This window comes from Crotalus tigris, unplaced genomic scaffold (genome assembly GCF_016545835.1).
Source record: "Crotalus tigris isolate CLP2741 ecotype Arizona unplaced genomic scaffold, ASM1654583v1 scf7180000017611.44802233496:7321179, whole genome shotgun sequence".
NCBI classification, from domain to species: Eukaryota; Metazoa; Chordata; class Lepidosauria; order Squamata; family Viperidae; genus Crotalus; species Crotalus tigris.
In genome coordinates, this window is record NW_024096511.1 from 6,024,504 (window position 1) to 6,037,023 (window position 12,520).

Consider the following 12,520-nt stretch of genomic DNA (forward strand, 5'->3'; position numbering starts at 1 on the left):
CTTTGCAAGTATTAAAGCATTAATGTACATTTTTGGTCTAGGGAAATAAACTCTATTGCTCCAAATAGTACTATAATTCATACCTTTTAAATAGCGATTCAAAAAAAGTATAGAGTCAAAATAAGCATTAAAAATGGGATTTGTTTTTACTTTTATGGAATTTACAATGTTTTACTACTTCAACAAGGAATATAGAATTAAAGGTTCAATTTAACCCCCACCCCCCCCCAAAAAAATGGAAAATCCTAATTTTACATTATTAAGTCCAGGCAAATATTTAGTTGGCATTAAATTCTGTGTTACTTTTCCAATCAAGTCACATTTCCTAAATTACATAATCATACATAGTAAAGAGATATTTAAAATATTCAGCATATTAATGGCATTTTTCTAACCAATCCCATTATAAGAAAACAAGTCAAATAAGCAATGGCAGGAATGCTTTGGCTTTCTCAAAATTAACTTGAATGTGCTTCAAAATGTATATGGTGTCACTCCAGAAACAAAGTTATTTCCAGATGGGGAAGCAACAAGACATAGCACTGTATAACCTATGAATAAACAATAAAGCATTCCACTAACATTATTTAGCCATTAATAATTTATATTCATTGGAAATGATTAAGGTGACTTGATTGAAAAATGTAATACCAAATAAAGGAGAATTCCTATCTTCTTGCTTGTGGAAATTCCAGATGTAAGCTTTACATTTGAAATTAAGATGCTTCAGTTATATTAACTTGTTTCATTCACCGAAATAAGCTTGTACTGGTACTGTAATATATCCAAAATACTGAGGCACGTTCCTACTAGATTTACTATAACACAAAATAATGCGTGCCTGAGTCCAACAGTCCTGAAAAAATACTAAAATATTTTTAAAGGTCCAGATATTCATATTCTCATATTTTACCATATAAAACTCTATAACAAGCTTATAGACATATCCATTATTATCATCCCCATAGCCTGCATTCATGAATTATAACTATTTTGGGTTTTGCATCTTAACTTACGGTCTGTAATGATTGCATCAAACTGCACTCCCTTCCTCCATATGGGTTTTGATGCATCAGAAACAAATATGTCAAGATAATATTTCTCCAAACCATACTGGCGAAGGTTGGCTCTGATATTTTCATCAGGTCCTCTCCACTTTTGATTCTTTCTACTAGCTTTGCCTTAGAGTCATGAAGAAGAAGAAAAAAATTGCGATTAAAATAATCCCCAATGTTTCTTTGTCACTGCAATGCATTTATATTCCATTCAACTAAATAACATTTGGTAAGAATATTTCTCTTCACCTTAAATTGATCACAAGTGAATGCCAATGATGATGTTGCCTAATTCATAATAAAATAGACACAACTGTTCAGTAAGTACTAGAACAAAAACTTGCATGGTAGTATTTTCTACATGTACTGCACGAATTATGTCCTTTCAGTGACCATTCAAACTTACAACAGTGCTGAACAAGAGAAACCTATGACTGGTCCTCCTAGTTCAGATCATCACAAGGAACTCACAGTCACATAATTGTGATCTGGGCACTTAGTGCCTAGCTTACAATTACAAAGCTGCAGCGAGTTGCAGCCATGTGATTGCAATTCCTGTTTTCCTTTCTGGTTTCCCATAAGCAAAGTCAATGGGAAGCCAGCACCAAATCAGAACTTGCAGTCAAATGGGGTCCTCATTTAACCACTTGCATAGTCCTTGCTTCACTATAGCAGCTGGGACTTCCAGAACTACTGTTGTTAAGTGACATGGTCACATGACATTACATTTTAGGGCTGCATAGCTTAGTAATAGCAATCTGGTACCAACTGCCATTGTAAGCCAAAGACCATGTATATTTCATTTAAAATAACAGAACCCTTAAAGCTGCTATTATACTTTAGGATGACTTGAAACATTTGAACAAATAAAAAAGGGAAGTTGATTTTCATTTCCTCTTTGCATGATTTCTCTTCTCTCCGATGAGATAGACACATAGCGACTCTGGACAATGTACAACTTTTATTGTTATCTCATGAGAAAAATCCACCATCATTGCTAGAAAAGAAAACAAATGATGACTACCTAAATCAACACATCATAAAGAAATCAACCCATGGTTCTCAACTAATGGCTGGGATTTTATGCACGCACAAGTTGATTACATTCCCTAAATTTTTTTTTTTGATAGTTGACCATCACTCATTTTGCAAACAGCCACTTAAATTCCCATGTGACTGAAAAATTAATTTGAAGAAAGGCATTCTCTTCCTTGAATAAAATTCAACTGCATTTTCTTTTGACAGTAAAATTGTCTATCATAGCTCACTATGAGAAAGACTGTGTGAGGTAATGAGTAATTACTACTATCTGATAAATTTCCTGAGTTGAGGAACTGTTTTGGGACTAAAATTGCTACCATATTTTATGTAATTAATTAATTTCTACTAGTAAATAATGAAAAGGACATACCCAACCCATGTACTATATTATAATCTATATCTGTGCCACAGACATATGCTCCAAAGTGCGCAGAAGCTATAAGAAGTCCACCTGCGAGCAAAAGAAACAAAATATCCTTATTCCATAGTAGGGTGGAGATAAAAATATTCCCAACATTCTTGGAGTGCCTAAATATTTTGCCTTGTTTGTTTAGCATAGATTAAGCTCCTGTCATCATCACACAGAAATAATTTTTTGACAACTGTTTTCAGCAACCCTCAGGGCATGAATGTTTATTTCTTCTTCCAGAAGTCTTACCTTCTCTCACTAGTGCAAATTGTTTTAAATACTAATATTTAAATTGTCTTTGTAGCAAAATTATTCTATTGCTACTTAGTGTATACCTCATTTTGAACCAATTTATCTCAAGCAAAAAGTTCATCACATACAACATGTGACACAAGCACCCTCTACTGTTTTGTTGAAGAAAAACAACTAACTGAAGGAATATCTGGAGTCGCATAAGAAATAGCATTGCTTAGACAACACAGCAAATTCTTAAAAAGAAACTGATCTATGATTAACTCCAATACAAAATCTGAAATTTGTTCAGAGCAAATGACACACAAGATAGCTTCTTTGGTCCTACAGTTCCTTCAGGGAATTTTTTTCATATGCCTTAGTGCAGGAAGGAGAAAGGTACAATACTGAAAAATTATAGACTGTAAAGGAATCTAAAAACAATCTTGGAGAAGGTTTGAAACATTCATTAAAGGCAGGAAGGAAGATATGAGCTATTAAGGAGGAACTTGGAAAAGTAATTACACAGTCCAGAAATTGAAGCAAGCATGACAAAGAAACTCAAATGACCCTGTCATGATTTTCTTTAGTACAGGATGGATAGAAGGAAACGTGAAAGAAGCTTTCAAGAATTAATATTTGTGATCTACAACAACAGAGTAATATTTCTAGAATTCCAGCAACATCTGTCTATTTCTTGAACCTGAAGGGCTGACATCAATTTTGAAAGCCTCTCCAAGTTTTTTCTGTCTCATCTTATTCTAAATAACATCAAGACAGGATTACCTTGAGTTTCTTTCTCACATTTACTTCAATCTCAGGACTGCACTTCCTTTTCCAAGTCCCTCCTTAATGGCCCATTCTTTAATTCACTTGTTAGCATCTTTCTCATCTCCAAATTCCTTTACATAAGGCCACCAGCTCCTAAGTCCTAAACATCTGTATTCCTTCCCAAAATATTCTATAAACTGGTTTTCTTCAATCCAAATGAATGGGATTTCTGAGAGTTTCTACTGGAAAGAACCATAATGGGGCAAAGTCATAGGTATAAACTATCCTGTCTCTTTTTTTCCTTTTGCATGAATTACGGCTGAGATCTTAGTCATCAAGCAGGTATATGACTGATGCTTCATAGTTCCTTCAAAGCCGATGACTATTGATATCAATTGCAACAAGAACTGCATGAATAAAACAATTACACTGAATATATTTTGGTAGTTGTAAATTCTAAATAGTGATCTGGTGTTGTTATAATGAAGCCCCAGAGCTAAAGATATAAAAGTTTTTATAAAGTAGGCATGAGCCTAGGAAATAAATCACATTTAGATTACTGAAGGTGTTGCATAATTATATCTGGATAATATATACTGCATCTGAGTAACTTTGTTTAGCAGCAGGAAGGGAAACATGTGCCCAAGTACCCATTCTCAAAGTTGCTTAACTCCCACTCACAATATGCTTCACCACTTCTATACTGGCTGGGGCTGCTGGGAAATTGTTGTTTAGTAACATCTAGAATGTTTGTACAAATTGCATATTCCCAAAAGCAAATTCTTCTGTCTAAAGAATTTAGATGACCAGGTAAGTTTAGTGAAATAACAGAAAATATGAGCAGATAATAAATGTAAAACATTTCCTTTCTTTTTCCTTGATAAAGTTTGAAGGGGAAGACAGGGGGGAAAAGAGGGGCAAATACCTGTTCCCACAAAAGGATCAAACACAATATTGTTTGGTTTTACTTTTCCATGGTTTGCCATGATAAAAGCCAAGCCGGAATGCATGCTTGTGTTCCCAATAAAATGCCTTTTTTTAACACTGTAGGATTCAATAAGGTCCCTTTGTCCATTGGCAATCTGTGGAATACATGGTTGGGAAGGCAATGAGAGAAAGGGAACAAGGAAGATTTATTTTGGTTACCAAGCACTTCTAAAACACACAAAAAAACGTAAAATGATTTTTAAAAAACATAGATGCAGAGTTTTTTATCAAGTGACCACATTGAACAAAGCACTCTTAATATGCTTTCCAGTTCAGAATATTATTTTACTTTTTCAAAACAATCAAGTTCAACGACTAAGTTGAAAATTATAAAAGAGAGCACATATCTAAGCTCTGAGGCACATGAGGCATCTATTTTTCCTACTTCTTTCACATTCCAATCTGCACAATCTGTCATGATTGTATTGCTGTTTTAAAAACCTATAATTTCATTATTAATTTAGTACCTTACTCACCCATCTCCCAAAGTACAAGCCAATAGGCTGTTTGGTAGTGTTGCCCAGATAAAGTCCGTGATCTTCTAGAAACCAAAATGTATGGTCTGGATTATTCAAATCTACACGTCCTTTAAATGGTAAAAACTGCAAAGACTACATGGGTATGAGGGATTGAGGGGGAAGGAAAGAGGAATTGGAAACAATGCATTAATCAACAATATTATATGTGTGACATTATTTATCCATATCTACAGTAATCTTCCTTACTTTTATGATAATAGGTATACCAAAAATAATTGAATGCTGCCACTACCAAAACATAAAATGTATGCTCTTCTTAAGCTAAAATATTATTTTTAAAAAGTTAATAAGGTAGCACAGAATAAAAAATATACCACTGGTGGTCTATTAAAACCAAAATATATCAGTTGTATTATGTATTCCTGACGGAAGGTACACTTTTTAAAAATTGGGGTTTTTTCATCCTTTGAGGATCATCGAGCATATAGTTGCTTTATACTGCATGTCTGGTTTTTTTAAATCAAAACTGTAGAGGGTTAATACGCCTAATTTGCTTTTTACTGCCAGGACCCCTGAGATATCAGTGCAGACCATCGTTCCAAGCAATCCCAGATGTAATTTGACTTTTTCTTTTCATTCTTTTCCTAACAGATTTTGGACTTTGTAGGCTGGCCCTCCCAAGCTGGTGTTCAGATGGAGCAAACTCTTCTTGACTCACAGGGCACTTGGGCCCTCTTTGGGGTGGGTCTCTGCCTGCCTCCAATCCACTCAGCCAAAGTATTCACTCTCAGACATGGAAAACCAGCCATTGTTCTCGACAGGAGACTCATGTTAGGCAAATGTATGCAGCATACCAAAAACTAATCCTTTCTCGTCTTCTCCCAACATGCAGGATTTTCTAGGTTGGAGTTGCAGACAGGTATGTTCATACACAACTTAAAAGTTTGTAAGTAACATCTGCTGACATCTAACTTTTGGCTAGCTACATGGACAATTATTTTTACATTTTGAACCACAATACACTACTACTCCTATACATTTTGCTATTTCTGTACGATTACTTCCTTAAACAAAGCTGAAAAATTGTCCACTGAATCTTGAAGTGTGATGGAGGGATGGGAGTGGTAAAATTTAAAGATCGTGGATGGCTGTAGTTGCCCACATTGAATATATCATACCAAAGACAACTGTGCAACCAAATATTAAGGCTATTTTTATACTATCTGAAGTGAGAAGAAATCAGGAATGTTGACAGGCTTTATAAAGAGAATGTTTGTTTAGGTCTACAAACTGGGAGGCTACAGCAGAACACTGCAAGCTTCCTGAAAGTTGTAAGAGGATATCCAGTGATCTCCCTGGAATGCAGAGATTAAATTATTTAGCCCTTTTTTGTTTTATATTATGTTTTAGAGCAGGGGTAGTCAGCCTTGGCTCTTTTATGACTCATGGACTTCAATTCCCAGAATTCCTGAGCCAGCATGGTTCAGCTTGGAAACCTCTCCCTTTTCCCTCAGCATGGCTGGCTCAGGAATTCTGGGAGTTGAAGTCCATGAGTCCTAAAAGAGCCAAGGTTGATTACCCCTGTTTTAAGAGTGTTAATGGAAGCAGGAAACTTTGAAGCAGCAGATCCTCCAAATCCACCCTCCTCCACAAATAGTGATTTTGGACCATCAGAAGTGTCATGCCTTCTTATCCTTAAAATTTTCTCACCAAATTTTAGCAAGACAAGCAGAGTGCTGGACCGCATAAATGGAGTGCTGAGCAATTGCCTCAGACCCATGGGTCATTCATTTCTTATGTGCCTTATGATATAATATAACATAGTCTGAAAAAAGACAAGGCACAGAGCAAACAATGCTCTCCTCATTGACTTGAAAAGTAATGAGTAGAAGAATGACTCCACTTGAAGAATTCTGAGCCCCAGGCTAGGAAGACTTTAAAGCTAATTAAGTTTTAATAGGAAACTAACAGATCAGCCATGATGTAGAGGAGTCTAGGCTACAACTTATGTAGGTATTTATTTAGCATATTTATACTATATAACCACCTGTCTCCCAAATGCAGCGTACAACACAACAGCAAAAGAATCTAAACAAACATATAAAATAAAGAAATAAAACCCAATAAAGCTAAATAAATATTAGATAAAAGCCCATAATTCTTTAATTATTAATTTCTTAAATTCTAGGTACAGGTACATATGCCTTTCATAGTTAATTCATAAGAGAGAAATATGAATATATCATGAAGACTTTGTTAAGCTTACTCTAAGGCTTGGTTACAGCCCTCGGAATACATGTGGAGGCATGAAAAGAATTCTTGAGCATATGAAGGCTTTACAATGTGACACTATTGAATGCATGAACAAAGGCAACCTGGTTATGCATCAGGTATTAGAAGAAAGGACAGAGGCAATTGTGATTTATCTCTACAACAACAAAAGAATGTTAACTCTCCAAAGCTATACATGATCAATGTGGCAATGTATGCACTTGTCTTATGTTTCCTTCTGCAGTATTATGAAAGAACAGACATTTAAGCAATCAAAGAACTTAACTATTACTTACATCTATTCTTTGAATCTTCTCTGCTTGTGTTACCGTTTTGTTGAAAGCATGGACTATTACTTTGTAGGTGAAATTGGACTGTAAATATGGAGCCTAAAACAAAGCAAGACAGTTTTAATTATGGCATAGTGTATATGCTGCATAACACATATTAAATGAAAAAGTTTAGAATGTTTTCTTATACCAACCATTTTCTCTACTGGATAATTCTTCAGTGAAGAATGCAGTTCTTCTACAGATTTTCCATGACCCCAGAGCTCAAATATTGATCTGAAAGCAAATAAATACAGACTTTCAGGAACATGTTTTATTCTACTTTGATTAAAAACTTGCACTCTGTCTACTTTCAAAGACACATAGATAATATTTCATCATAGCCAAAGGCCTATAGAATGTTTATAAAACTATGTTAGGAACAAAAGACCATGATCATATGTGATGTTCCAATTAAACTTATTTATTACTAGTCATGCCTCTACTTAACTAACAGCACTATTTTGATGCTGGTTAAGGATCAACAGAATTCAGGAGAAGCTGGACTTAGTCCATTTATGACTACTTAGATACTCTAGGGCAAGGCTGATTCCTCTTTTGACTCTGCTTTCAGGTTCTGTCACTCCTCCTCCTACACTATGTAATAATACAAGAGCAGTGAATTATTATTACAAGAAAATATATATACAGATCCATACACAAATATATAATTCATTCACATATAGACATTTGCTGCTTAAAACTGTGATAAGATGGGCAAAATAAAATTAAAGTTCAGATCAACTAACAATCTAAAAGATGACCAAAGTGATGGGCTAGGTGTTACCTCAAGCTAGACTCTAAACGTTATTGTGTTATATACATCAGCATTGTCTTTCTTGAACAGCAATCAAAAAATTGCTCTGACTTATTAGAAAAATGCAACAGAAAAGATATAATGCGCTTGGTGTGTCAAAAATCTATCATACAAAAAAAACATAACAAATGGCCATTATTTTCTATCATTCTTGATTCATAATATTTTCAGGCGATATTTAAAAATAGATCTGATTATACTACCAATATGATCACAATGAATCTTATTTTTAAAATGTTATCCTATGTTGGAGAAGTCAGGAAGAGAAAGGAGCTAGCAGGATCTCCTTGGAAGCTTATAAACTGCGCTAATTTTCTTGATTTGCAAGCCTAATTCTTGTTGATAAGAATTTGCTACCATGATGAGGTGCCAATCTGGTTTGCTCGTAACCAAGAAAAAGCAGAATATAGTGGAAAAACAGGGAGCAAAGCTTTAGAGCAATGGCTTGCTTCCACCTTGTGAGAGTATTCAAGGCTGTCCTAAGTCCAATTTGAATAGGACAAAAATACTGCATCACTGGCATACAAATGGATTGGGGCCGTTTGCTCCATTAAACGAGGTAGACATTGTAGCATTGTATCTGCAGTCTTAGCTATGGGGTTAATAGAGATGTTGAAAAATAAGTGGGCCAAGATGCAATCCCTTTTGGCAGCTCTTTGTACAGGTTAAAGAGTATCTCAGGCAGGCTACATCTGATTCTCAACCTGTTGTGTTAACTTCCTAATGAGCAGCACCAAATTTAGTTCAAAGTTTAGTATACATCCAGAGACTATATCTTTCTAAAGCAGGGCTTTTCAATCTTTTCACCCATTTTACCACTTTTAGCACTATCCGAGGACCACCAGTCACCTAGGAAGGTGTCAAAAACATGATGACCAAAAAAAAAGGAAAAAAGTGATAAAGTACAGGTAGTCCTCAACTTACAACAGTTCGCTTAGTGACTGTTCAAAGTTACAATGGCACTGAAAAAAGTGCCCCCAAGCCACAGCCGAGCAAGACACCTGCCTGCCTGCCTGGCAGCGCTCTTCTCCTGTCCGAGGTTTTCATTGTTGTGAACATTTCTGTTGAGGATTGGCAGGGGGGTGGGGTGGGGTGTTCGGTTTTTATTCCTCCCGTCAGCTGGGTGGTTGCAGAAGGTTTTGGTCATTTCCCATGACCCTGGGACATGTGACCGTCATAAATATGAATTGGTTGCCAAGCATCTGAATGTAAATCACAAGACCCTGGAGGTGCTGCAACATTCCACCCGATCGACACTTCTTCTGGGCTCAGCAGAAGCACTAGGATCAGCGCTGAGCTCCAGTTGGAGCTTGGTGCTGATCCTGGCGCTTCCACTGAGCCCTGATAGCCCTGCAGCTCCAGCCATCTCTCGCTCAGGCTTGTGAGGTGCTGCCACCGGTTCAGCTCAGTCCTCTCCCGCGCTACCACTTTTCTAGGATGGCCGCGTACCACCTGCCAGGTGTCAATGTACCACAGGTGATACCCGTACCACTGGTTGAAAAGCCCTGCTCTAAAGCACGGGTGTCAAACTCGCCACGTCACATGACGTGACGTATCGTGACTCTTTTTGCAGTGCCGGCAATGGGCTTTGGTATGATGAAACCGGCCGCAGGCCGGCAGTTTGACACCCCCGTTCTAAAGTCTACAAAATAAGGATTATATATTTACTTTCAGTGGCTTTGCAGCAGAGATGAATGAAATTTCCAACACTGCTTCTGTACAACTTCAAGTCATTTAATGGTATTTGTACAAAGGGACATATAAATAAAGCATGCAAAAGAAAGATCCTTTGCATCACACCATCAGAAATTAAACCTGAAATCACTAAGTCTCATGCATAGAAACAGAAATTAGGTATTTTGCCTCTTTTTGACACAGCTGTAAGCGCATCCTAGAGAGGTCAACTAAGGCAGGACACTGCAATTCAAAAGCTAGTCAAACTTCTCCCGACATTGGCAGCGAAAGAGGGAAGAGAGGGAGATTTTTACCTATCCAGGAGAAAAAGGATGAGAAAGCCTAATGCGGGGGTGTCAAACTGCTGGCCCGCAGGCCAGACGCGTCACGTAGAAGGCGCGCTCACCCCATTGCCGGCAATGGCAAAACCGGCCTGATACGTTGTGCGACGTCACATGACGTCACGAGTTTGACATGCCTGGCTTAAAGGGAATCTTAATGTAGAAGGGAAGCAGGGACACTCTCCCTCTCTTGTTGTTATTTTTTTTTACCCACATCAGTCCTTACTTTGCACATACTGTTCGTTTCATTAGTCTTCTAGCTATCTCTTCAGAAGGCAAGTCAAGAATCCAAAACGGGCTCTGCAGTCAGGAAAAATAAAACAAGTTATTACAAGGAACAGCACTGTAATCAAGAACATCATTATTTAAGCAGCTACAACTTTTTCTTTCTGTTCCTTTCTTTCCTTTCTTTGTGTATTTAGGGAGCATTTATAAAATGTTTCCATCAAAACTACAATAAGTGGTGTTGCAAAGGAGCAGCCACAGCCAGTGCAATAATAATAGAAATACAACATATAATTACAGTAGGCAAACATTATAATTAATATAACAATCCTGACAGCAGGCACTCTAGAGTATTCAGATCCCAAAGGCTTTCTGGAAAAAAAAATCAAAGTTTTTTTTAATAAACATTTTATTGGTTTTTAACAATAACAATCTCTAGTGCCTGGTGTACAGCGTGTTGTCTTGGTTTATATATTTGAAAAAGAAAAAAAAAGAAAGAAAAAAGGCAATAATAATTAATTAAGAGTCAATAATGATTAAATTTGAAAATTCAATACTTAGTATATTCATTAATAATATATTTCTTTGATCTTCCCTTCTCCCATTTGTATTCTCCTTCTTCAACCTTAAACAAAATATAATTCTTAATATTTTCAATATATAAATGATTAAACATTTTTTATATTTATACAAATAGTGATAACATCTATGTATAACACATTTTTATCAGCTTATATTATTCTTATAACCATCCTCTCATTAGTTCACCATGCATCCTATTTTTGTGATTTTTGTTTAAACTTAATTTCCCCTTTTATTCAATCCATGCTTATCAGTCATGGTTTTCTCAATGTTAATCATCTAAATATCCAAATTTTTCCATTTAGGTACACCATCCCAATATTTTCATATTTCATGTATTATAAAAATACTGTGCTTCTTGTCTATCTTATAACATCTGGGTATAACATCCTTTCTGATCAGGTATTCAGGTCCCAAAGGCTTTCTGAAACAATCGAGTTTTAATGAGCTTCTAGAGGGCCAGGAGAATGGAAGCGATCCATGGCGAGGGGAGGAGGGGAGGGAGGGAGATGGGGATAAACGATGGTATGTGAGATTTTCAGCAGGAATGTTTTGTGTCCTTGGATGGCAACCGTCCTCTTCAACCAGTTGCCTGCTAACTCGCCGAGGTCTCATGTGGCCGGATGAGCCAGGCAGAGTTTATATGAGACAGTTTATTTAAAACTAGATAGTCCATTCTGCAATATTTCCCCCATTTTCACATCTAAAGCAGAGCATGAAAATCTGTGGTTTTCATCTTCATCTTCCCTCTTTTGAGGACAGGAGCCGTTGATCAGACTTTTAATGCTAATTTTCAGTATGCACCAACAAAGCTACTCAGCTGCAAATAACATCACCACTTTTATTTTTAGCCTGTATTCCCACTCAGTTATACCAATAGCCAGCAAACATCAACAAAAATTATTCCTATACTTCCTGAGATTGAAGAATTAAACTTCTCTCTGCTCCCATTATGAATGTATGATGATAAACCCTATGGCAGAGGTCCCCAACCTTTTGGGCACCAGGAACTGGTTCCGTGGAGAGAGGTTTTTCCGTGGATCGGAGGGGGCATGGTTTTGTGTACTGCTAGCATCTCGCGGACTGGTTGCTGGCATGCCAAGCCCAGTACTGGTCCACGGACCAGGGGTTGGGGACCCCTGCCCTATGGGGCACTTCAAATTTTACACCATTACATTATGTTGGCTGTGTGGCATTGGCTGTTCTTAGAATCAAGAAGCATACTGAACTTCATAAATGTATAACCAAAATTTGCAACTATGTGCAAGCCTAAGTATCTTATCCCTCTCTCCTCCTAATGATTACACT

General features: G+C 36.8%; 1 protein-coding gene across 5 annotated transcripts in view; it reads right to left on the reverse strand.

Annotated features, from left to right (window-relative positions):
* Positions 1–12,520, reverse strand: part of TRMT11 (tRNA methyltransferase 11 homolog) — a 43,094-nt gene that overhangs the window by 25,975 nt on the left and 4,599 nt on the right. For all 5 annotated transcript variants that reach the window (XM_039325211.1, XM_039325217.1, XM_039325201.1 and 2 more), the window contains exons 3-9: positions 10,632–10,705; positions 7,729–7,810; positions 7,541–7,633; positions 4,971–5,105; positions 4,433–4,589; positions 2,467–2,547; positions 1,017–1,181 (exon numbers count right to left, since the gene is read on the reverse strand). In XM_039325211.1, the coding sequence (XP_039181145.1) occupies positions 1,017–1,181; positions 2,467–2,547; positions 4,433–4,589; positions 4,971–5,105; positions 7,541–7,633; positions 7,729–7,810; positions 10,632–10,705 (787 nt within the window). The remainder of the gene's footprint in view (positions 1–1,016; positions 1,182–2,466; positions 2,548–4,432; positions 4,590–4,970; positions 5,106–7,540; positions 7,634–7,728; positions 7,811–10,631; positions 10,706–12,520) is intronic.